The following is a 24,833-nucleotide window of genomic DNA, read 5'->3' as shown; positions in this document are numbered from 1 at the left end:
AGGTTTGTGATTGCTTGATTAGATTTTTTTTTTTACTTTTTATGGTTTCAGTCTATTTACAATCTGTTTTTATAAAGACAGAAATCTCTCTGATTTCGCTTGTTTGTATGGAGGGTTTTTATTTTTTGTCCAATACTTTAACCACCAGCCTTCTATGGTAAATGATATATTTCTCCTACAACTGTCATATTAATGCATGAAAGATTACCTGCAAACACAAATCGTCTGATTAGTTTGGTAATAACATTGTCTGCAGTTGTTGTGTTCGTGTCTGAAGATTCCTTCATGCTGCTGATAGCTCACCATTCACTTTGACGTTGGTTGAGGTTTTGACGTCTGCCTGACCATCTACTTCGCAGGTGTAGAGGCCTGCATCCTCATCAGTGACGTTCTGGATGGTCACAGCGTGCTGCATACCGATCACATTAATGGCCACTTTTCCAGCCTTTTTCTTCAGTAGCTCTCCATTCCGCTTCCACACCACGTCTCTTTCTTTGTTCAGCTCACAGATCAGGTACATTGGTTGACCTTTTATGCATGAGTTCTCAGGTTCCAACTCCTTCAGCCATTTTACAGGGAGCTCTGTGGAGAGAGGAAAGTGTTTCCAATGCTATGAGGGCAATTTCTTCAAGCCACCCGAGTCTGAACAGGTTTTAGCTTACCCTCAACTATGAGCTTAGCAGTGCAGGTAATCTCCTTTCCTGCATTCTTGGCCACGCAGGTGTATTCTCCAGTGTCGGACAGCTGGACATCAATGATGTGCAGCTTCCGATCTTTGCCATCAGAGGTGAACTTATGCTTGGGACTCTCACGCAGGTTACTGTCATCCTTCATCCAGGAGGTGACGGCTGTAGAGGGTGTGACCTCACACTCAAACACGGCCGATGAGCCGATGGACTCGGCCTCCTGCAGCACAATGTCTTGAATCTTCTTCACAAACTTCAAAGCCACAGGTTTGAGCTTGAAGCCTGCAAACGGTTCCTCTGGTGGTGTTGGACCTTTTCCACCGGGTTTCATGCCCCGACCCCTTCCACCATCACCAGGAGAGGGAGTTTGTCTTGCTGCAGAATCAGAAATAAAAACTTACTCAATTAGTTTCAGGTGTTGGAGTGGATGAAGAACGAAGCAAAGCATTTCACACAAAGTCATGTTCCAGACATAAAATGTGTTGTAGATTTAAAGTTCTGCTGTTAGAAGAGCACAAAAAAAGTTTTGCTAAGATGAAGCAGAATTAATTAGTTTCAGGTATACAAATGGATGAAGAACAAGACAAAACATTTGACACAAAGTCATTTTTCAGACATAAAATAAGCTGTAGGTTTAAAGTCCTACTGTTAGAACATCACAGAAAAGTACTTGTTAAGACTTGTTGAAGCAGGATCACTTAGAACAAACAGATTTCAGAGAAGAGTCCAAACACAGAAGGACAGAACCAAGTCAACCAAAGCACAGACAAAGATAGCAAAACGTATTAAAGGAAGTTCACCCAACAGCTGATTTCTATGCATCATCTTCCTTAAATGAAAGGTGAAGCCACTGGATGAAGGAAATCTTAAAATGTTCACCTGAACCTTAACAAATATGCCCTCATTTACTTACCTTTAGCTACAGAATACTTTGAATTAATTGCATTTTATTTTACCTATCAACACCAGCAGTCGCTTTCCATCAATCATCTGTCAATACCCTAATAACTATGAGCTGCAGATTGTTCCCTGTCTGACTGATTTGCATATGAAAAAAAGCAAGTTTAATTTCCAGCCATTTTTCTTGTCATCAGAAAGCGATAATGATTGGACACAATGACTGAGACAAAACACCAAACTGGTTAACAGCAGCAGAGGGAACAAAGACAATTTGCTCCAGACATCAGCTCATGCAGTTTTTTGCACCGATGGGGTTTTTATCAGTAAAATCCTCACCCCCAAATCCTCTGCCTCTGCCTTTCGGAGGCTCGTCACTTGGTTTCCCATCTGAACAAGAAACAATAAGACAAGTTTTAAGACCATCTCTTGATCACCTATTGGAGAGTACAGTTCCAGAAGACACCAAGGAAAAAACATGTAAACAATTCAAAGAGCAAACATGGGAATATGAGACGTCACATGTGAACAGAGACTTGAAAGACCTGGAAGATGAAATGGAAACATAATGGGATGAGATGATTGAAAGGACATTTGCTTAGACAACAAAGACAAATCCACAGCAGTGAAGACAAACATCTGTTCTGCAACTGGGAAGACTGGATATGATGAATGAAAAGATGGAAACAATACAGCAGATGGGATGATGGATAGATACAACTGACAGACACACAGATGAATTCATCAGCGTGAGATGAAGAAAATGGATAAAGTGATCAAAGAAGATGTGATGAGGATTAGATGAGAGGTCTGGGATGGGATGAAGAGGCTCCAGAATCAGCTGGAAGAGTTCGCTCGTCTCACCTCGTCTGGCACCAGGCATACCCGGAGTCTCAACGGCCCCATCCACCTCTTCACCTTCCCAGTCCTCTGAGGGAACAAGATCCCAGCCCCAGGATTCCTCCTCAACCTCGCCTTCTTCAGGCTCATTTTCAAAGACCTCCTCCTCAGGCTGAGTTGTCACCCTCTTCATTTGCACAGCTCCAGGAGAAATCTCCTTCGAAAGGGGGATCCGACCTTTATCAAGCTTTTCTGATTCTGAGACCTCTTCCTCTGATGGCTTATTGGGAACTTTTTTGAGTGTTACGGCTTCAACGGAGTCTTTGGGGGAAACAGCTTTTGGGATCTCTTTGACTTTTTCTGAACTTGGCTTTCTCTCAGCTGGAACTTTCTCCACATCTTTCTGCTTCTCCACCTTAGACGGTGGAGTCTTTTTTAGCTCAGCCTTCTTCGGCTCCTCAACAGGCTTTGTGGGCTTTTTGTCTTCTGCTTTCTCTGTGCTGACCGTGGGAGAAGGAGTCTTTTTGAGTTCAACATCTTTCTTTAACACATCAGATGGTTTTGCTGGGACCTTCTCTGCTTCAGTAGGTGAGATCTTCTCTTTAAGATGTGTAGGACTTGGTTTCTTGGCTGGAACAGACAGTTCCTCCTTCTTCACAGGTTTCTGTTTCTCTGTATCTTTCCTGTCTTTGGTTGTCTTGTCTGGCATCTTTGTGTCTACAGGCTTCTTTATCTCTTCATCAGGGACTTCTTCTGGCTTAGTGACTTTGGTGAAAGGCTTCAACACAACCTGCTCATCCTTTTCCTCTGGTTTGGGAATCACTTTAGGTTTAACTTTAGGTTTATCAGCTGCTGTAGTTTCTTCATCCTTAGGTACTTGATCAACCTTTTTCTTTTGTGGTGGTTCTGGTTGGGATTTGATAATATCCGGACTTGTGTCAGAACTTGTCAAAGAAACATCTTTGTCTTCTTTGTTTTTTAGAGCCGATGTAGGTGGATCTTTGAGCAACATCTCACCCAATTTAAAAGGAGAGCGCTCAGTATCTGTCGTTGCCCGACCTTCATCTTTAGTCTTAGCTTGTTCGGATGCTTCTTGTTTTGTGGGTTTTTCAAAAGGCTTCAATGTCACAACTTCTGGTTCTTCATCTTTCTTTGGTAATTTCTTGATTTTCTTTTTTGATACATCTGGCTCAGCGTCTCCTTCCTTTGGTGCCTTTGTGGTTCTGGTCCACTTAGATTTCTCATCTTCCTCTGGCTGTTCAGGTTTTTCTGTTTGACCACCTTTAGATGGCTCCTCGGCAGGAACAGAGACTCTTTCAGGTCTTCCAAGTGGGATTATCTCTCGATCTTCTCTCGCTTGAGGTTTCTGGACTCTCGGTTCAGTGTCACGTTGTTTTGTCGTTTCAGGTTTATCCTTTGAAATTTCCTTTTCAAGTTCTTTAGGCTTACTTGGAACCTGTTTCAGTTTGATCTTCTCTTGCTCTTGTTCTAACTTTCCAGGCTTTTCAAATGGTTTTAGTTTCACAGATTCTTGTTGTTCCTCTGTCTTTGGTAGTTTCTTTATTTTCTTCTTATCTACACTGAGAACCTCGGGTTCCTCTTCTTTCCTGGGTTTTGTGGTTCGTGTCCAACCTTCTTTCTCTGTTATTTGGACAATTTTAATTGTTTCAGTCTCCTCAATTTGACTCAGTTGAATTGTTTCCTGTTCTGCTATGAAGACTCGTTCAGTTCTTCCAAGCGTGATGATCTCCCGTTCTTCTCTATCATGAAGTCCTCGCACTGATAGCTCTGGATCATGATGTCTTATCATTTCTGCTTTATGAGTTACAACCTGTTTCTCGGGCTCTGGAGGTTTTACCGGAACCTTCTTCAACTGAATGGTCTCCATTTCTGGCTCTTTCTCTTTGGGTTTTATGGTCATTTTACTCTTTAGTTTAGGAACCTCAGTAGTTTTATCCTCCTCAATGGGAATTTTACCCTTTTGCTTAAGAGTTGGCACTGTGGCTGAGGGAGTAAAAACATCTTTTATGACACTCACATTTGAACATGTAGAAACATCCTTTGGATGAAACATTTGTTTTTAACAACACAAAGATCACACATCACAACAACACAAAAAAGATTGTTTTTAAAGGTTTATGAGTAAAACCTTTAAAATAACAAGATAAATGGTTTTACTGTTAAGATAAATTCACTTTTTTATACCTTTAGTTGGTCCAGGAGCTGAAACTGGTTCCTTGTCTGCAAAAATTTAAACAAGACCAATTATAAGCAAACACTGTACAAACAAAAGCCACATTTAAAGCCAAAGACAAAGAAAGACAAAAACAATCTCAGTTTTGGTCCATTGAACATCCTTTTTTGCTGTAATATAAATGCACTTTATACCTGTTTATTACATAAATTCGTCTCGTACAACAGATATTTATGATGTGAAGGACTGTAAAAAAAGTTGTGCAGACAACATCAAACAGTAAAGACATTAAGGTAAACAAATCAAACAATAACATTTTTTAGAATCAAAAGAGGAAAAAGTCAAACACACATAAAGGAAGATGAAGAAAAGAAATTTTACCTTCAGGTGGAGAAATTCTTTCTGAAACGGTGGTAGGTTCAGCCTTTACACTGGGCTCAGAAGGTTTCTTCTCCACTGGCGCAACTGGAGCTACAAGAACGCCAACTCAATTAAATCACTGACAATGATCCACTCAACAAACAACAACTGAATAAAACAGACTGTCTTAAAGATGTCACTGCTGCTATGACCAACAGATTTGACTGAGGACGAAGAGAGACAGAGATAAGAATGGCAAACAGAAGAAACTACCTTCTGGAGAAACTACTTTTTCTGCTGGTTGTTGTCTTGATACTGGAGACGGCTTCTTTTCTTCTGGAGGAGACACTTGAGAGTACAAGATACCACAAAAAAACGTAAAGACCAACATGACAAAAGATGCAAAGGTGACAACACATTACAAAAACTGACATATCAAGAGTTAAGAAAATAATTCAGAGACCCAAGACTGAATAAACTACCTGCAGGAGGAGCAACTTTGGGTGAAGGAGCTGCTGGTTCAGATACAGATGTTTTCTTCTCCTCTGGAGGAAATAATAAATAAGATGCAAGATCATGACCAGGACAATAGCAAGGCCACAAGGACACTGACAAAAGCAGTGAAAGGTTGCATAAGATAAGACAACGAATACAATGAAACCAAAGAAAAACAGGAGTCTTTTTATCCTCCAACCAAGAAACGAACCAGACACAGAAAAAAGCTGACAACATAAATAATAAGAGAGAAAAAAAGTACCTGCAGGAGGAGAAACTTTTTGAGGAGGAACAGAAGGCTTTGGCTCTGGTGATGGTTTCTTCCCCTCTGGGGGAGATAATTTGGGATTACATCCAGCTCATAATAAAAATACCATTAAGATTGTAAAGAAAATACTGGAACCACTAAAAACATGAAAAATACTTGACAAGTTAAGAGACAGTGTCAACACCAACGTATATAAAGACAAACATGGATGACCTTTAAGGTCAGCAAAGAAGATGAACACAAACCAATCACACTACCTGCAGGAGTAACTTTCTGAGGAGGAGGAGCAGGTGGTGAAGGCTTTGGTTCTGGTGCTGCTTTCTTCTCTGAAGGAGATAATTTGGGAATACACCCAAGTCATGATCAAGAACAAACTAAGCTTGAAAAGCACATAGTGCCACAACTTAAAAGACAACTTGCAGACATGTTAAGACATTATATCAACATAAATGGACATAAGACAAACATGGCTGACTCGTGATGTCAGCAAGAAGAAAAACATGAACAAATTAAACTACCTGCAGAAGGAGTAACTTTCTGAGGTGGAGCAGGAGGTGAAGGCTTTGCTTCTGGTGCAGAAGGTTTCTTCTCCTCTGAAGGAGATAATGTGGGAGTAGACCCATTTTGATCAAGAAAACATTAAGCCTTGGAAGCCTGTACTGGCACAACTTAAAATACGACAATCCAAAGACATGTTAAGAGATGGTATCAACATGGATGGACATAAAGACAAACATGGCTGACTCATGATGTCAACAAGAAGAAAGACGTCAACAAATCAGACTACCTGCAGGAGGAGTAACTTTAGGAGGAGGAGGAGGTGAGGGCTTTGCTTCTGGTGCAGAAGGTTTCTTCTCCTCTGAAGGAGATAGTTTGGGGATACACCCGAGTCATCATTAAGAAAACGTTCAGAAAGCAGAAACTGGCGCAACTTAAACTCGACAATTAGAGCACATAATATGAGATGGCATCAACATGAATGGACATAAAGACAAACATGGCTGACTCATGAAACCAGCAAGAAAAATGAACACATGAATAAATTAGACTACCTGCAGAAGGAGTAACTTTAGGAGGAGGAGGAGGCGAGGGCTTTGGTTCTGGTACAGAAGGTTTCTTCTCCTCTGGTGTAAATAATTTGTGAAAACACCCATTATGATCAAGCAAACACTAAGCTTGTAAAGCATGTTCCTGCACAACTCAAAATGTGATAATCCATGGGGATATTAAGACATGGTTTCAACATAAATGGTCACGAAAACAAACATGGCTGACTCATGAATGCCAGCAAGAAAAAGAAACACATGGACCAAGAACTACCTTGAGGAAGAGTAACTTTAGGAGGAGGAGGAGGTGAGGGCTTTGGTTCTGGTGCAGAAAGTTTCTTCTCCTCTGGAGGAAATAATTTGGGAATAAACCCATTATGATCTAGAAAACACTAATCTTGGACATCATGTACTGGCACAACTTAAAACATGATAATCCATGGACGTTAATTAAGATACAGCATCAATACAAAGGGACATACAAACAAACATGGCTGACTCATGAATGCCAGCAAGAAACACGTGAACAAACCAACCTATAGGAGGAGTAACTTTAGGAGGAGGAGGAGGTGAAGGCTTTGGTTCTGGTGCAGAAAGTTTCTTCTCCTCTGAAGGAGATAGTTTGGGAATGTCATGATCATGACGATCAAGAAAACATTAAGCTTGGCCATCATCAAACAGGTTAAGAGATGGCCTCAACACAATGGGACATACAGACAAACATGGGTGACTCATATATGGCAGCAAGAAACACATAAATGGAGCACTACCTGCAGGGGCAGTAACTTTAGGGGGAGGATGTGTCGGCTTTGGTTCAGGTTCAGAAGGTTTCTTTGCCTCTGAAGGAGATAATTTGGGAATATGCCCAAGTCATGATCAAGAAAACATTAAGCTTATACAAGCACATACAAGACAAACATGGCTGACTCATAAATGACAGCAAGAACCAATTGAACTACCTGCAGGAGGAGTAACTTTTGGAGGATATGAAGGCTTTGGTGCTGGTGCAGAAGGTTTCTTCACTTCAGGGGGAGACACTTTAAAATAAAAGATACCAAGATCACAACTAAGGCATGATGATGTTCACAAAGGACTAAGACAAGGAGATGGTGCAGTTATTATAAAGTCCAATCTGCACCAGCAAGAATGTGTAAAATAAAAAAAATAAAAAACTAAAGATTTAAACAAAAAAGAGTTTTTCCTAAGACATACATTCTCAACAATACAAAAACAGGACACACAAAAAGCAGGACATACAAACTAATCTAACCTTTATGGGTTAGATTAGTGTAACAGGTTTCCTGTTCCAACATTATGCTGGACTAGGATAAATATAATATTTCAAGAGTTTGATCTTAAGCGATCAAATTTACAAGAATACCTTTCTCAAGAGGTTGCAGAGTCTTCAGTGTAAGGTTTTCCTCTTTCATATCTTCTCTTCTTTGAGTTTTTCTTTCAGTGGTTGTAGCTTCCTCTGAATAATCGGTCTCAAAAAAGATTTCTTTTGATTTTGAATGTGATGGCTTTGGAGATGACAGACTTTGATGCTCAGGGACTCCAGATGTCTTCACAGGTCCAGCTTGAGATTTCTCAGGTTGGATCACAATTTCTGCTGATACTTTCTCTTTAGGTACTTTCTCAATTTTGGAAAGAGATTCATCATACTTCTTTGTAATTTCTTCTTTGGTTTCTAGATGCTTTGCTGAAACAAAAGGGTCTTTTCTATCCTCTGCAGCTGAATAAAAGCTAGGCTTCTGTTCTATTATGTCTTGAGTTTTCTTGAAAGAGTCTTTTTTAAATGGAACATCATCTTTAACTAGAGAAACATCTATGTCTGTTGGAGTAACTGCAGGTTGGGCTCTGGGCTCTTTTGATGAAAGCTCAGTTTCAGTTAGAGGTGGAGAAATTGAGATCACAGATTCAATTTTCATTTCTCTTGAAACTTTAACGTCTTCCAGTTTTTCATACTCATATTCTTCAGTGTACCTCAAATATTTAGACTCTGTCACTTCATGATCTTCTCTGAACCTTGTAAGAACTTCTGTTTTCTCTATTTGTTCTTCCCCCTGATATGAAGTTCTGTGATCTCTTACAACTGACTCCTCGTGGTTGAATCTTCTTTCAGATCTTTGAACTTCTTGCTTGAGTTCAACAGTTGTTGGAGTGAAACTTTCTTCAGGAACAAACCTCTTAATGTCTTCAACAACTGTTTGTTGTTTTAGGTCATTCTCCAGACAAACTGAGATATTTTTGGAGACATCACCCAAGATTGAAGAAATGCACCATGAAGCGGTGGCCAAGAAGAACCAAACATATAAAAAAGATCAGGACAGAAACACATAGATATTAGTATATTAATGTCTCACTATGCATTTTCACTTAAACCTAACAGGTAACATTTTTGTCGTCTTTGGTTACTGTTCACACCTTATGCTTGGGTGTGGTTAGTTTTTTGATAACTTCCATGAGCTTTACAGACATAGCAGCTAAAAGATGTGGCACAAATTTAACAAACCTCTGACAAGAAACCTCAAGATAACACATTAGAAGATCAAGATGAGCAAAGATTAGTTGATAAGATCTTTGAAACCATCAAGTAGACATATCTACCTTGTTGCTGAGGTTTTTCAACCTTCTCTTGTTGCTGTGGGGCTCTGTAACCTGGAGGGGTCTTCACTATTTCAACCTGTGAAGCTTCTGTTGTATGCCTTAGGTTTGCTGGTGGCTCCTTAACCTTCATTTCCTCTATAACTTTCTTTGGTGTTTCAGGAACTTTTTTGGGAACCATCAAAATCTTCTCTGGTTCCTGTAAAACTTTCTTTTCTTTTGGTTTTTCTGGAACCATCTTTTGTGTTTCTGGAACCCTTTTGGGAAGCTCTTGGCTCCATTTTATCTCCTCTTCTGACTTTTCTGGAACCTTGGATGGTGCTTCAGAAACCACCTTTGGTGATTCAGTAATCATCTTTGTTTTTTCTGGAACCTTCGTCTGTGTTTCTGGAACCTTTTTGGGAACCTCTTGACCCCTCTTTATTTCTCCTTTTGACTTTCCTGGAAATTTGCCTGGTGCTTCAGAAACCACCTCTGGTGTTTTAGTAATCATCTTTGTTTTTTCTGGAACCTTTGTTTGTGTTTCTGGAACCATTTTTGTTGCATCAGGTAACTTTTCAATTTCTCTTGGCATTTTGGCTTCATCAACCGTTTTAGGAAACTTGATGACCTTCTCCACTTCTTCAAAAGCCTTCTTAGTTTTTTCTCCAAACTTTGGTTCTTCTTCTGTTTGAGGCGTAAACTTGAGTACCTCTGGCTCACTCTCAGCAATGAATGGGGCTGGTTTTCCAGTAACTTCAAGCTCCTTCCTTTCTGAGGCAACTTAGAAGAACAGTAATTACAAGAGAAATGTTTTAAAGAGTTTAAGTCACACTCTTACGAGTGCTAAGCATTTTGAAAGATTATGTGTTCCAGAGAAACTACCATAAAAGAGAGTAAAAGAGAAAACTAGCAGATCATTTAACAAGCAGTTTGTTACATGACCTCTGCAGTACCTTTAACTGGAGCAGCTTCAGTCCAGACTGGAAGGATTTTAGATTCAGGTGTTTGGACGACTGCTTTCTCTGGTCTGGTTACATCTTTTACTTAAAGAACATTTTTCTTGGTTAGTACAAACTTAACAATCAAGACTGTCAAAGATTACACTCTAAGCGAGTGAATTCAAAGACCTAAACACAAGAGGAGATAACGGCAGAAGAAAAGGTCAGAGGTGAATACCTTCAGCTGGTCGGCGTTCTGGTGCTGATGGTGTAACCACAGCTGCTGATGGCTGGACTAAAGGTTCTTCTGCCTTTGGTAGCACTGGTGCTTTAAAGAACATGTAAACAACAGCTTTAAAGACTGTAGTACACTCTGTTGAGTGCAGTAAGCAGAGACACCAACAGGACAGCCAGTTTCACAAAACAAGATTCCCATCTCAACACATTTATACGAAATTCAAACAGGACATTGTGGTTCCAGTACCTCTTGGTAAGATCTCCTCAGTCTTTTGAGGAGCAATCCTCTCAGCGACTGGATGGACTTTGGCCTCCACTGGTTTGGTTACAGCTGGGACTTTGGAGAACATTAATAATATTCCCATCTTTACACAGAGTTAATTATAAAAGTTTTGTTTAAACCAAGTAGAGAGTATTTCAAAGAGAGGAAGAAGATTTGTTTTGTTGAAATCTGAAAACCCATGAGAGGACAACACTGGAGAAGATGTTAAAGATCTAATCAAGAGGTTAGCAGCAAATAATATCCAACACAAAATCATGTTAAGAGCAATATGAAAATGAAACAAGACATGGGTTACGTAGTTTTTCTGATCGAACATTCACTCCTTTACCTCTCGGTTCAGGAACTGCAGGAGTTTTCTTGGCAGGTTTTACTTCTGGTGCTTCGGTCACTTTAGGTTCAGGTACCTCTGGTTTCTGAAGCTGCCGTTTTGGTTCTGAAGGAACCTTTTCTGGTTCTTTTGGCTTGGGTTCAGCCTTTGGTTTGGTGAATACTTCAGATTTAACAAAGAAACACTTAAGTCATGAAAAATACCCTTAATTCAAGAGTTTAAAGAGTAAAAGAAGTAAAAGACAATTTATCAAGCACATGAAATACAGACAAACAAACAGTTGTGTGATGGACAATATCAAGAGCACAATGCTCTTCAAGCACTGGAAGAACAATGAATAAATGTATTCAAAGAGTCAAGAAGAAAAACATCTAAAATTATGGCTCATTTAATTAAAGAAATTAAATATATCAGTAATTCCAAAAGTGCTGGAAGTAATTTACTTAATGAAATGTGCTATGTTTAATCATCATGTCTATAATTATTGTGCTTAAAATGTGGTTTGTTTTTGGTACGTTTGTAGAATTAGAGTATTCTGAGCCATTTTTATCCTAAAAATGAAGAATTAGAGCCAATAAAGACTCATCCAGACATGATACAAGTAGCTTTATAAGAAAACACAGCCATAAATATTACCTTGTGGAACTGTCGGTTCTTCTCGCTGAGGAGTTGTGAAAGTATCAGGCCATGGCTTCTTTACCTCAGGTTCTTTAAAACATTATTATGAAGTTAAGTTTTCTGCCCACAACAAACACCAACAGGAAGATCTTTTCATGAACACACAAACAACTAAAGAAGTCTGATAAACCAACATGAGAACACAGAACAGAAATAAGATACAACAATGATGAATAAAGAGTTTGGTATTTACAGATACCTGTGACGGCAGGTGGGTGTGGAGCTTTACGCTCAGAGGGTTTCTCTTCTGGCTTCCTGTAAACCTCATGAACTTTAAAAGATCAAGAAAGTTTGGATTAAAAGCCAGACACAGTTAGGTTGTGCAGTCTGCTTTCTGCTATCTACAGAGCAGAAAGCTTCAGTTTGGGTTAATAAGAGAATAAGAGGAGAAGCGTGTCAAGAAGAACAAAACATTGATAAGAGGAGACAAAAACAGACTAAAGATCTACCACAAACACCACAGACCACATGTTAAAACTACAGTTAAGATCTACAGAAGAAGAAAAGCCTCTACAAGCAGCAGCTGGGTTTAATAAGGTGAACATTGGGGTTAGCGGCTTTTGATTTGTTTTGTTGGTTCAGCCAGAGCTCATTGCAGAATAGCTTTAAAGCTGTTATACCTGAAGTGATTTCCTCTCTGACTTCAGTCCGGTCAATATATTCTTCCACAGCTTTTCTCTCTTCTGGCAGAGGAGAAAAGGGAACTTAGACAGAAAACAAGACCTGGCTATTATAACAAGACGACATTATTGATAAAAAAAAATCAACAGAGTAACAAAATGGCACAACACATGAAGACCAAAACCAGTTGAAAACAGACAAACAGTGAGAAGATGGCTGATGTATAAATGAAGGAGTGAACAACGCTGATACCTGAGACGGAGGAGTACCGAACCGAAACCGTTTCTTCTTCAACCGTCAGACTCTTAAACTCTACAGGAAACCATTAAATGATAATCAGCTGTTACAGATCACAGGTTTGTTCACTGAGGCGTTTCTGTGCAGATCAGAACCATGGCAAACATTTTCTGTACTAATTTAAATGTTTTTTGCAATTCTGGGATTTATGATTCAAGCTTTAGTTTTGAATAGTTTTGTGTAATCCCTATAATTATATATTTTTTAAAAATCACATAATTTATTTTTAATGTCTGACCTCAAATTACTACATTTATGAATCCAAATTTATCTGATAACAGTTAATACTTGATACTTTCTTTTTATTGATTTGTACTTCATTATCTTCTTACTGACTTGGCTTTGTATTGATGATACCGAATTGAATTGAACTCATTTTTGTTGCAAATATCAAGGTTAATCTGCAGATTTTTTTAACTCAGCCATGATTCTCCTCTGCACAACAGATTGTTCTCAGTTGAATTCGAGATGTATTTATTTATTTATTTGCGAGTTAAATTTATTCCACGGCACTTCAGACATGAGGATGAAGTGAAATAGTTAATATTCTGGGAGTTTATCGGGATCACACTGTTATTTGGGAGGAAAGTTAAAGGATGGAGATGAAGGAGTTGATGGAGATGATGATGATTTTGATGGTTAAATGTAACGATGAAATGTTTTGATGGAACTGATGAAGGTTCACAGATTCAAACAACACTAGCGCTCATTTAAAGGTCCGTTTTTGTTGTACCTTTGACTTCAGATCGTTCCTCGTGGTGATAAAATTCGGATGATTCTTTTAACAGAGAAAGAAAAAGGTGAACGAAGTAGGCGAAACAGATGCTAAGTGAATAATATTCCTATTTGTCCCAGACTCACCTTGGGAAATGATCATGGAGCTCATGTCTGGGAGCTGAACTGATGAATCTGGGATGTCTGAAGGTGCATTAATGAAATTGTGATTAAATTTCAAGTTAACTTGGATTTTATTTTTTAAATGTGGGAGGACACATTTTTCCATAAGACTATATAACCAGAATGATGTGGTTGAGCATTATGAGCTTTGCCAAGATTTAAGAAACTACTCACCCTGAGGAACCTTTCCTAACCCAACGTCTGCGAAAAAACAGGTAGACGGATGTAAATAGATCTGTGAATGGGTGTAAACGTCTCTGACAGCTGCTGTAGGCTAAAACAGACCTTTGCCTGTGAGGTAAAGCTCGGCGGTGCTTCGAGCTTCTCCCATTGGCTCCAGGCGAGCGATCACGGAGTAAACGCCTGGCAGGTGGAGACATTATTCTGATTTATTTAAGGCTCAACAACTGATTCAAACAATTTTGGTTTAATGCTGCATACAGATTGCGTACTTTCTACAGTGTTTTGTAACATGGTTTAATAAGAATTCTTGGCTCTGATTGAGTAGGTACGAACAGAAGAAACTTCTGTATTTCTGTTTGTCAGAAACGTCCTTCCAGAGGAAAAAGAAGGTAAATCTTTTTGACAAACCTTCGTCCTCTGCTGTCACGTTGCGGATCGTCATAAAGTGCCGTCGGCCTTCTGTCCTGAAGTTATATTTGGGGCTTTCTTTGAGCTCCCACGAGTCTTTGTACCACGAAACGGTTGCGTTGTCAAAGGACAACTCACACTCGAAGGTGGCGGAGTGACGTTCGCTGACTTCGATGTTTCGGATGCGTTTAGTAAACTGAATTTGGTCGGCTAAAATCAGACAATTAAAGATGACATTTAATTTTAAAGAGTTGTGTTTTGTCTGAAGTTATCAAAGTGTCACATTTGATCTTTTCTTCTTCTCTGAAGGAAAATATACTATGAACAAGACAACACAGAAAAGAAAAACTGCAGGATATCCGGCAGATTTAAAGAGGTTAGTCTAGTTGTGTTTGACTCACCTGGTTTGTAATCAGCTCCTGATGAGGAGATAAAGTATCGGCGCATAAGGACACACTACAAACACATAGAATGGGCTCCAGCAAGGACAGGACATGGAAAACGCTCTTACCTGTTACGGTGAGTTTGGCGTTGGAGATGTGAGGACCACACACCACACGGAAGTTGCCCTCATCTTTGACCTGGCATTTCTTAATTTTCAGGTAGTGGCGGTTGCCCACACTGCTGATCTCGTATTTATCATTGCTCTCCAGTTTCTGCGTTCCCTTGTACCAGGTCAGAGAGATCTCTGGGTAGTTGATCTGGATCTCGCACTCAAAAGTTGCCGTTTGGTTCTCTGTGGTTGTCTGGTCAGAGATGTCTTCCATCACAGACACAGGCTAAGGACAAAAACATCAATTATGATCATTTATATTTTTTATTGTTTTTTCTTCTACATGGAACGTTGGTCATGTAGTGGAGTAAAACAGCTGTGTTACTATAAAGAACTATTTGTTCTGAAATTAGTTCTGGCATTTACCTCTGTGTCGACACGTCCCTCCAGCTGCTGGATCAGTCTGGCCATGTCCTCCTCTTCAACCCGACCACCATGTTCCACCTCCTGCCACAGGGTATAAGGCTATTAATGCAACACCTTCACAATATTTCAGTTGTCAATATCAAAGATATGCAACATCCCAATTTATCTTGTTGCGACAAAAATTGTTTCCCACAATAGCAACAACAGTTTGATCATCTGAAACCACTTCAGAAAGACACTATTGTGAGATGCAGAGACCCTAAATGGTACAGATACTGTAGGCTCCACCTCCTGACTGGTAATACATGAAACAGATAATCAATTATATTACATTGTCATAATATTTAACCTGAAAGGTGCAAAATCCTTTTAGTTTTCTAAGCTAAACCTTAAGATATAATGAATATTTTTTAGAATTGTTGATGTTGAAAGGTTGTTTTCTGAATTAAGGAAAACGGATAATACAAGTAAAATATGGAGCAGATTCGTCCTTCAAATCTGTACTATTACAAACCAATCCAGCTTCACCATTACAATCAGTTTTCCCCAGTACCGCTTTTCCAGTTTCCATCTCCTTCTCCCTCTTCAGGAACTCCACGGCCTGCAGGATGGCCCTGTAGTCATGGATCCCATGTTCCCGGAGGATCCTCTCATAGTCTTTAGGGTCATGACCTCTGAGCAAGTCAACAATACTGATGTTTTCAAGTTTCTTTGGGCTCTTTTGCTTGGAGGGAGTTCTGAAAATATCACACATGAAGTCATTGAGCAGATAGGGATATTTCAGTGGTCAGTGGTGAAATATAGAAATGAACTTGTATTACTTCTTGAGTTTTGTTCTGATATCTCCAATGCCTTCCCCTTCTTCCTTTTTGGTGACTTCCATCTCAGCGCCAGATTCGATCTCTCCATGTTTGTTAGTGGCGACACACCTATAGAGACCAGAGTCGGACTTGGTCACCTCTCTGATCTCCAGTTTGGCATCCTGGCCCTTGTGCTCGATGGAGATACGACCACCAGGGGTGATCTGCCTCCATTTGCCCTTCATCCACTTCACGCTGGGGATTGGATCACCTCCAATCTTGGCGATGAAGGTTGCAGTGCCCTCTGAAGAGAAGCAGATGTAAAGATATAAGCAAAGCCTTACCTTAAAATGGGAGTGTTTTGAGGAAGAAGAGGAATGTCCTTACTCTCTGTGACTGAAATGTTTTTGGGTTCTTCAATGAAGAAAAGGTTGTCGAGCCTTTTGACTGGGGCAGCTGCAGCGGGGGTCGGTGCCTCGGTGGGTGAAGGTTTGGCTCCTTTGTCTGAAGATACATAGAAACCAAACTGAGACGGTGAGTGAAGAGTTACTTTAACAAGTTGAGTCTGGTCTTTATGAGGTTGGACACCTATCTGACGGTCTTTCAAAACACACCATTAGTAGGAAACACTTACGTAGATTAAAATATAGTGGTTAGTTTTTCATCAAACCTTGGACTTGTTTACACTTTACAGGAAGTTCAACTGCTTACCCTTCACAGTGACCTTGGACTTGCAGAAGTCACTACCGACTGCATTGCTGGCCTTGCACAGATAATCCCCTGCATCTTCCTTTGATGCGGAGCTGACCTCAAGGGAGGCCGTTCCACCAACAAATGTGATTTTGGTTTTATCACTGGACTTCAGCTCCCTCCTGTCCTTCATCCACTGGACAGTCAGAGGAGAGGAGCCTCTAACATGGCATTTGAGGCTCAGCTTCTCCCCCTCGTTCACTGTGACTGGCTCCAGAGTCACGTCAAATTTGGGAGGCTGACCAGTTTCTGAAGGTAAGAAAGAGGCTGAATAAATGAAGATACTTGCCTTTAACATAATGACATAACAGAATACTTTTTACAGTATTTGTTAAAATTAAAATAGTCTCTCATCTTTCTCTTGACAGTAGTCCATAGAGAATCTATCTAAGCAGCACATTAGTAGCTCATGAAGCTCATGTCCTTGGTATTTCTGTTTGTGCTGACTCTTGAAGGTCTTACTCCAGCTTCAGGTCACACCTTGTGAATAACCCTCAAACTCTTGAATGGACTCTCTATCACAATCCTATGTATTTTGTGTACCTGTTTTCTATCACTTTTCCTTCTACTAAACTTTCCATTTATATGCTTGGATATAGCCTTCTTTGAATAGACAATGTCTTCAGCAATTACCTTTTGTGACTTACCGCTTTGTAAAGAGAATTAATAAAAATATATATTTTCATTTTCTGAGAAACTGATCATGTTTCTTATTACCTGCAAGTCATAACCATCCACAAATACAGCAATAAACGCTTAAAATAAGTGAGCTTGCCCATTTGAGTTGAAAAAAAAACTTTTTGAGGACACTCTAAGATAAATTTGTATGATAGGTCATGTTCCGGAAGACTAACCTCTAGATTTTAGGAGACAAAGGAAATGTCATACAGAACAATTTAGATTTGCTAGACTAGCAGATTTATCTAAACCAAAGAATAGTTAAACATCAGTTTACACCAGAAAACTCTGCACAACATTCGGCCAATCTGATACTGGTAATGTTAAGGTTGCACTCCCTACCTGAAACTGTCAGGGACACCTGACATGACACTTTCCCTGCTTCGTTGGAAGCCTCACAGGTGTAGACACTGCTGTCAGAAACCGCAGAGTCTTTGATACACAGCACAGCCATGTTGTTCTTGAAGCTGATGTCATATTTTCCAGAGGCATAGATCTCTTGGTTGTCCTTGTACCAGGTGATGGTCAGTGGCTGGGAGCCGGACACCCGAGCCTCCATCTTTACTACCTTACCAGTTGAATCCACGATGGACTCAGATGGCCTCTTAGTGAAGTTTGGAGGTACTTTACGTTCTGTGGGGGATAAAGTTCAGAGAATCAGGTCATGTTGGAAGAGTAAGCAAGTCAATTAACATGTATCCTTCTTCAGGCCACTGGGTCACAGCACCAGGAAATAAAATCCACCATAGATGACAAGACAACAGGAGCACAAATTGTGACACAAATGCAACAGAAATGAACAATATCAAACCTATGAGCAAATAGTCCAACTAACCATCACTGATCCACAAAAGTAGATATGTTGCTGATAGTGACTCTGTAACACCATGTCTGATTCCAAGCCTGCCTTACACAGAACCAACCATCCCAAAATCCTACGATGACAACATTCAGCGTCTCTGACGATACAAAGTGCACGGAGTGTTACCCATAAATCCACAGGAATCAACTGGACTGCATGTTAGTAGCAGTTACAGCAAAGAGAGGGGGTGAAATGTGTTGGTTAGTGGGTTACCTATTTTAACATGAGCATGACATGTGTCAGTTTCTTCTGCATTGGAAATTTCACAAGTGTATTTCCCTGCAGCAGCGATTCTGTCATTGTTGAGGACTTCCAGAGCACAGGACGAGCCTGTAGTTTTCACGTTGTATAGGTAAGAGGCTCATATTAGCTTGTCATCCTTCTTCCATGTGACATGAGCCCTTTGGCGTCAGGTGAAGGTGCAATCCAGTCTCAGGGAGTTGCCCAACTGATGTGTGGCGTAGTGTAGTTTCTTTGTAAACCGTACAGGTTCTGAGAGAAGCAATGTTGCAATCAATCTTAGACACCTCAAAGACTATAGTATGTGCCTGAGAACATCTGTGGATCTTTGGATTTGTGAAAACTGTTGACGTGTTTGAAGAAGCTTTGGCTAATGGGCTCGACGCACGGAGAGCGACCATTGGGGATAAATCCAACACATGGTACGAGATAGCAAAGGGACGCGATAGCAACGGGACGTAAAAGAAACAGGACATAATAGCAACAGGACGTAAAGGCAATGGGACACGATGGCAACGGGAGGTAATAGCAACGGGACGTAATAACAACGGGACGCAATAGCAACGTGACATAATAGCAATGGTACACGATAGCAACGGGACGTAATAGCAACGGGACGTAATAGCAACGGGACGTAATAGCAACGGGACGTAATAGCAACGGGACGCGATAGCAACGGGACGTAATAGCAACGTGACATAATAGCAATGGGACACGATAGCAACGGGACGTAATAACAATGGCACGTAAGAACAACGCGATAGCAACGGGGACGTAATAGCAACGGGACGTAATAACAACGGGACGTAATAGCAGCGGGACGTGATAGCAACGGGACGTAATAACAACGGGACGTAATAGCAACGGGACGTAATAACAACGGGACGTAATAGCAGCGGGACGTGATAGCAACTGGACGCGATAGCAACGGGACGTGATAGCAAAGGGACATGATAGCAAAGGGACGTCATAGCAACGGGACGCGATAGCAAAGGGACGCCATAGCAACGGGACGTAATAGCAACGGGACGCGATAGCAAGGGGACGTAATAGCAACGGGACATGATAGCAAAGGGACGTCATAGCAACGGGACGCGATAGCAAAGGGACGCGATAGCAGCGGGACGTGATAGCAACGGGACGCGATAGCAACGGGACGTGATAGCAAAGGGACATGATAGCAAAGGGACGTCATAGCAACGGGACGCGATAGCAAAGGGACGCGATAGCAGCGGGACGTGATAGCAAAGGGACGCGATAGCAGCGGGACGTGATAGCAACGGGACGTGATAGCAACGGGACGTAATAACAACGGGACGTAATAGCAGCGGGACGTGATAGCAACTGGACGCGATAGCAACGGGACGTGATAGCAAAGGGACATGATAGCAAAGGGACGTCATAGCAACGGGACGCGATAGCAAAGGGACGCCATAGCAATGGCAACGACAAAAGTTGAACATTCTTCGATTTTCTTGTGTTGCATTGCTTTTCCGCGTATGGACAACTATGTGTACAAACTTGAAAATATGCACAAAGTTTGCCGGTTAACAGATTCAGGTAAGTGTTTTATTCAATTAGCAGGCATCATGTTTGAACAATTTTAATTATTATTTGACTATAATAGTCAAAATAATGTTCTTTTGACTGCTTTAGGGCCTGGAACAATGTTCTCTGCTGTTATAGATAAAGATTTGATGTTGCAAAGAAGACTAGAAAACAGGAAAACTCCAAAAGAGTGTGCATTTTAATGAATATTTTAGCCAAATATTTAAGTGATTAGTTTTTTTGTGTAAATATTGTCTGTCGTCAAAAAAAATTAAATTTCCCAAAACTAAAAATTAAAAGCCTTTTTACATTTTTTTTTTTTAGAAGAGATTAATACCAAATATCACTGAGCTGGTACTGCTGAGCATCTCCCAAACTAAGGCTTCAGTCTATCTGGTTAAGATAGACTGAAAACAATGTTCCATTCCTGCTATCCTTTGTGGTTTGTATTGTACCTAGTTTGACCTGGGCAGAGCAGATAGCACTGTTCTCAGTTAGGGATTTCATAAGAATATCTTCTTGCTGCTTCTAGCCGGTCACTGTTGAGAACCTCCAAGATGGAGGAATTATCTGTAGTCTTTATGTTGTACTTATAAAGAAGCCCAGATGGGTCTGCCATCTTTCTTCCAGCTCACATAGACCCTGGGGCTGCCATTGAAACCACAGTACAGCAACAGCGGCTCCCCGAGCCTGAACGTTGTGTCTTCCTTTTCGATGAAGCTTTTTGATGAAGCTCACAGGTTCTACAAGAGCCAATGTTTTGGGTTATTTATGTTAACATCTAGCAAATAACTGGTTATATGAGTGGGCAATGATGATTTGATCATTAGTAAAGCAATGATGATGGGACATCGTAGTGGTTTTATCTATCTTGACCATAGCATGGCAGATGTCAGTACCCTCACAATTGGAAATCTCGCAAGAATACTGTCCTTCAGCTTCCCGTCTGTCACTGTTTAGAACTTCCAGGATGCTGGAGAAGTCAGTCATTTTAACGTTGTATTTATATGAAGCCCAGACAGGTTTGCTGTCCTTCATCCAGCTGACATAAATTCTCTGACTGCCCGTGAATGTGCACTCCAGCGTCAAAGAGTGACCAATTCTATAGAAAGTGTTTCTCAGCTTTTTCACAAACCGAACAGGTTCTAAAAAATCAGTAAGCAATGGAAGTGTTAGATGACGATGATAATTAGTCTTTGAAGCAAGCTGGTTACATGACAGACTACGAAGAAGACACAAATGGATTTGTTATTCCTGCAAAGAAATATGCATGTGAGTGAATTAAGAGTTTACCTAATTTCACATTAGCATGGCAGACATCGCTTCCTGCTGCATTAGAAATTTCACATGTGTATCTTCCCACAGCTTCTACTCGGTCACTGTTGAGGACTTCCAAGATGCATGTATCATAAGAAGTCTTGACGTTGTACTTGTATGAGGCCCAGATTAACTTGTCATCTTTTTTCCAGGTTACATGTATTCTCTGACTCCCAGTGTATGTGCACTTCAGGGTCAAAGGCTCCCGGAGTTTGAAATACGTGTCTTCCAGCTTGTTCACAAAGCGAGGGGGTTCTGAGAGGGGTAATGCTTGGGTTAGTTGTGTGGAGAATGCAAACAGACAGGATGAAAGAAGTAGTTTGAATCAGTTATGATTATAGCATTACTCTTTGAAGAGCAGAGAAAGCCTCTTGAGCTACTGTAGCTGGAGGAGTTAGTTAAATTAAGTGAAACCACAAGTGTTAACAGTTTTTGACTTTACCTAGACTGACATGAGCGTGGCAAACATCACTCCCAGCTCCATTAGAAATCTCACAAGTGTATATTCCTGCTGCTTCAGGCCTGTCACTGTTCAGAACCTCCAGAATGCAGGTAGAGTCGGTGGTTTTAACGTTGTACTGATAAGAGGCCCAGATCAGCTTGTTGTCCTTTTTCCACGTCACATACACCCTCGGGCTCCCAGTGTATGTGCAGACTAGTTTCAGCGGCTGCCCAACCACAAAAGTTGTGTCTTCCAGCTTCTTGACAAAGCACACGGGCTCTAAGAAAGGCAATAATGATTTAAGAGATTTATCCCAAGAAAGGTGTTTTTTTTTTTCCAAAAAGTCACCTTTACTACATTCACATTGAGCATAAGAATAATTTTTTTTAACGCAAAACTATTTTAATCTGGAAAATGGAGCATAAAATGCGAGCATCACCTTTCACTGTAACGCTGCAAGTGGCAGAGGCGGAACCGACCCTGTTCTCAACCTTGCAGGTGTATTCACCATCATCAGACTTAGCTGTCTTGACCAGACTCAAAGAGGCAATACCATTTGAGAAATCCATGGAGCAAATGGGGGATTTCCTCAGTTTTCCACCAGCCTTAAACCAAGCTACTGAGATATCAGGACTTCCTGCAATACGACATTTCAGGGTAACTGCATCACCCATTGTTACTTCCACCGGCTCCATCCCATCAACAAAGTATGGTCGCTCTAAATGAAAGATGAGGATGATGGTTTTAGTACAAATGTTAAGCTGCAAATGAATATCTTAAAGAATGAGATCATTAGAGATTGATAGAGAATATGTATTAGAGTGGAAGATAAAGAACTAAACTCATAACATGCAAGGGTTCCTTTGTTTTTACCTAGAATTGAAATATGTGCTTCACATTTGTCAGTTCCTACTCCGTTGTCTACTTCACAAGAGTATGTGCCAGCTGCCTCCATTCTGTCAGAGTTAAGAACCTCTAGGATGCAGGAGGTGTCTGTGGTGATCACCGTGTACTCATATGAGGCCCAGATGAGTTTCCCATCTTTCTTCCAGGTCACATTTACCTTGGGTGTTCCTGAGAAAGTGACCTCAAGCCTCAGCGGCTTACCCTTCTCAGAAGAAATATCTCTCAGCTTCTTCACAAAGTGGACTGGCTCTAAGGGAGGTAATTCCAATAATCAGTTACACCAAAATCACTTTTAAATGCAGATGCTTAGAAGAGTTTCATGCTGACAAACCTTTCACAAAAAGATGGAGAGGGCAGCTTTCCTTTCCTGCGTTGTTTATGACCTGGCATGTGTACTCTCCTGCATGGGATCTATCAACTCTATGAAGCACCAAGGTGGCCACATCAGCCTTAAATGAGATCTCACAGCCTCTTCCATGTTGCATTTCTTTGGCTCCCCTGAACCACTTGACTTGTAGCGGGGCACTGCCTTTTACTTTAGCTAAGAAAGTTACATTTTTGCCAGGCAAGATTTCTTTGGGTTCAGGAGTTTCCAAAAATGAAGGAGGTTCTGGTTTAAGATAAAAAAAAGATTGATTGTGGGATAAGTAATAGGTTTCCAGAACAATGGGATTCCATCCTTAAAGGCTGCAGGTCTGTACTAACCTGTCACATTAAATGAGGCACTGGTCTCACTGGCTCCTGCAGCATTCACTGCTTTACAGGTGTATTTGCCAGAATCGGACATGCCGACAGTTGAAATTCGCAGTCTGTAGTTATTATCTGTGGAGCTGATGTCATAGGAGGGACTACTCTTGATCTCCCTGCCATTATGGAACCAGGAAATTGTTAAAGGAGAAGATCCAGAAGCTTTGCACTCCATCTCACCAGGCCTTCCCACAACAAAGTGGGTGTCATTCAGCTTCTTTATGAAACTTGGAGGAATCAACTTATCTGTAGTCAAAGAACATGTTATGAGCCACTTTTTTGAACTACCTGTTGGATACATTTTCTCATAGGATAAAGAGAGCATTTCCATAAAGTTCACCAACCTGAGACTGAGAGCTTGATTTTACAAGAAGCTGTACCAAGGTGATTTGCAACCTCTAGTTTATATTCTCCAGCATCCGTTTTGTCAGCAGAACGGATCCTCAGAACAGCAATTTTCTTTGTGAAAGATGTCTGATATTTGGCACCAGAACTGAGTGCTTTGTTGTCCTTGAACCATTTTGTTTTCAGTTCTGGTGAACCAGACACTGTAACTTCAATAGAAGCATTTTCTCCTGATGTGATACTCATGGATTCTGGACTGTCCACAATGGCAGCAGGTTCTAAAGTTGTGGAAAGAAAACTTTAGAGCTAATGCTATAGTAGCATTGTAGTGAACTTGTGTGCAAAGTTCTACACACCTAAAACAGTAACTTGGGAGACTGACTCCACCAGTCCTGAGTCGTTACTCAGCTGGCAGGTGTATCTACCGGCTGTTGCTGAGTCAGCTTCTGGAACTACAAGAGTGGCTATGTTGTTCTCAAAGGTTATCTTCCTGTTATCACCGTCTCTAAGGACATGGTCCTTGTCCTGGACCCAGGACACAGTCAAAGGCTCAGAGCCTTTCACTGTGGCTGTCAGTGTCAGTTGCTGGCCGATTCTTACGGACTGGTCGATGAGCTTTGTGACAAACGCTGGTCGTTCTGAACATTTAAAAAAAGATCACAGGTGAGGATCCTCTGTAAATTGAGTTTTAGAAATTGTCCACTAACTTGGTACAAACCTTTTAGTTTGATAGAAGTCCAACAGAACTCACTTCCTACATTGTTTGACACCTTGCACTCATACAGGCCAACATCATTCTGCTCAAGTTTCATGACATGAAGAGTAGCAGAGTTGCCCACACTAACAATCTTATGTTTCCAACTCTCTTTTAAGGGCCGTTTGTCTTTGTACCAGTTAACCTGGAATGGTGGAGTGCCATACATCTCACAGTAAAGACTGGCATCTTTCCCTTGAATTCCCTCCACTGGGTTGGGAGTTTTAGTAAAGGATGGAGACTCTGGAAAATATGTTTTGATACATTAAGAGAATTTATC

At 40.7% G+C, this 24,833-nt stretch overlaps 1 protein-coding gene and 1 long non-coding RNA gene across 27 annotated transcripts in view; one reads left to right on the top strand and one right to left on the bottom strand.

Annotated features, from left to right (window-relative positions):
* Positions 1–24,833, bottom strand: part of LOC103461768 (titin-like) — a 154,451-nt gene that overhangs the window by 91,804 nt on the left and 37,814 nt on the right. For 6 of the 25 annotated variants that reach the window (XM_081604603.1, XM_081604606.1, XM_081604608.1 and 3 more), the window contains 40 exons: positions 17,735–18,025; positions 16,676–16,963; positions 16,352–16,468; positions 15,986–16,268; positions 15,718–15,901; positions 15,165–15,245; positions 14,757–15,024; positions 14,647–14,664; positions 14,246–14,455; positions 13,940–14,017; positions 13,829–13,855; positions 13,619–13,675; positions 13,491–13,535; positions 12,713–12,772; positions 12,460–12,522; positions 12,039–12,110; positions 11,798–11,869; positions 11,162–11,323; positions 10,798–10,887; positions 10,552–10,641; positions 10,329–10,418; positions 9,397–10,155; positions 8,168–9,025; positions 7,746–7,823; positions 7,557–7,625; positions 7,323–7,394; positions 7,061–7,132; positions 6,793–6,864; positions 6,528–6,599; positions 6,259–6,333; positions 5,998–6,066; positions 5,735–5,800; positions 5,460–5,522; positions 5,251–5,325; positions 4,999–5,088; positions 4,629–4,664; positions 2,448–4,421; positions 1,923–1,973; positions 663–1,061; positions 304–582 (listed from right to left, as the gene is read on the bottom strand). In XM_081604603.1, coding sequence (XP_081460729.1) covers positions 304–582; positions 663–1,061; positions 1,923–1,973; positions 2,448–4,421; positions 4,629–4,664; positions 4,999–5,088; positions 5,251–5,325; positions 5,460–5,522; positions 5,735–5,800; positions 5,998–6,066; positions 6,259–6,333; positions 6,528–6,599; positions 6,793–6,864; positions 7,061–7,132; positions 7,323–7,394; positions 7,557–7,625; positions 7,746–7,823; positions 8,168–9,025; positions 9,397–10,155; positions 10,329–10,418; positions 10,552–10,641; positions 10,798–10,887; positions 11,162–11,323; positions 11,798–11,869; positions 12,039–12,110; positions 12,460–12,522; positions 12,713–12,772; positions 13,491–13,535; positions 13,619–13,675; positions 13,829–13,855; positions 13,940–14,017; positions 14,246–14,455; positions 14,647–14,664; positions 14,757–15,024; positions 15,165–15,245; positions 15,718–15,901; positions 15,986–16,268; positions 16,352–16,468; positions 16,676–16,963; positions 17,735–18,025 — 7,875 coding nt within the window. Of the gene's footprint in view, positions 1–303; positions 583–662; positions 1,062–1,922; positions 1,974–2,447; positions 4,422–4,628; positions 4,665–4,998; positions 5,089–5,250; positions 5,326–5,459; positions 5,523–5,734; positions 5,801–5,997; positions 6,067–6,258; positions 6,334–6,527; positions 6,600–6,792; positions 6,865–7,060; positions 7,133–7,322; positions 7,395–7,556; positions 7,626–7,745; positions 7,824–8,167; positions 9,026–9,396; positions 10,156–10,328; positions 10,419–10,551; positions 10,642–10,797; positions 10,888–11,161; positions 11,324–11,797; positions 11,870–12,038; positions 12,111–12,459; positions 12,523–12,712; positions 12,773–13,490; positions 13,536–13,618; positions 13,676–13,828; positions 13,856–13,939; positions 14,018–14,245; positions 14,456–14,646; positions 14,665–14,756; positions 15,025–15,164; positions 15,246–15,717; positions 15,902–15,985; positions 16,269–16,351; positions 16,469–16,675; positions 16,964–17,734; positions 18,026–21,335; positions 21,615–21,801; positions 22,081–22,240; positions 22,520–22,674; positions 22,957–23,038; positions 23,318–23,412; positions 23,701–23,798; positions 24,078–24,155; positions 24,438–24,517; positions 24,797–24,833 lie in introns of all 25 variants that reach the window. The other 19 variants (XM_081604604.1, XM_081604619.1, XM_081604629.1 and 16 more) reach the window with 18 other exon arrangements.
* LOC145550864 (uncharacterized) overlaps positions 19,966–24,833 on the top strand; it is a 29,487-nt gene continuing 24,619 nt past the window's right edge. The window contains exons 1-2 of one of the 2 annotated variants that reach the window (XR_014086647.1): positions 19,966–20,054; positions 22,854–22,965. This is a non-coding gene — a long non-coding RNA (uncharacterized LOC145550864). The remainder of the gene's footprint in view (positions 20,055–22,853; positions 22,966–24,833) is intronic. The other variant, XR_014086648.1, reaches the window with a different exon arrangement.

The sequence above is a fragment of the Poecilia reticulata genome, chromosome 2, assembly GCF_904066995.2.
Source record: "Poecilia reticulata chromosome 2, P_reticulata-male-v2, whole genome shotgun sequence".
Classification (NCBI taxonomy): domain Eukaryota; kingdom Metazoa; phylum Chordata; class Actinopteri; order Cyprinodontiformes; family Poeciliidae; genus Poecilia; species Poecilia reticulata.
The sequence above is the reverse complement of the archived record's forward strand: the minus strand, read 5'-3'. Positions and strand labels throughout refer to the sequence as shown.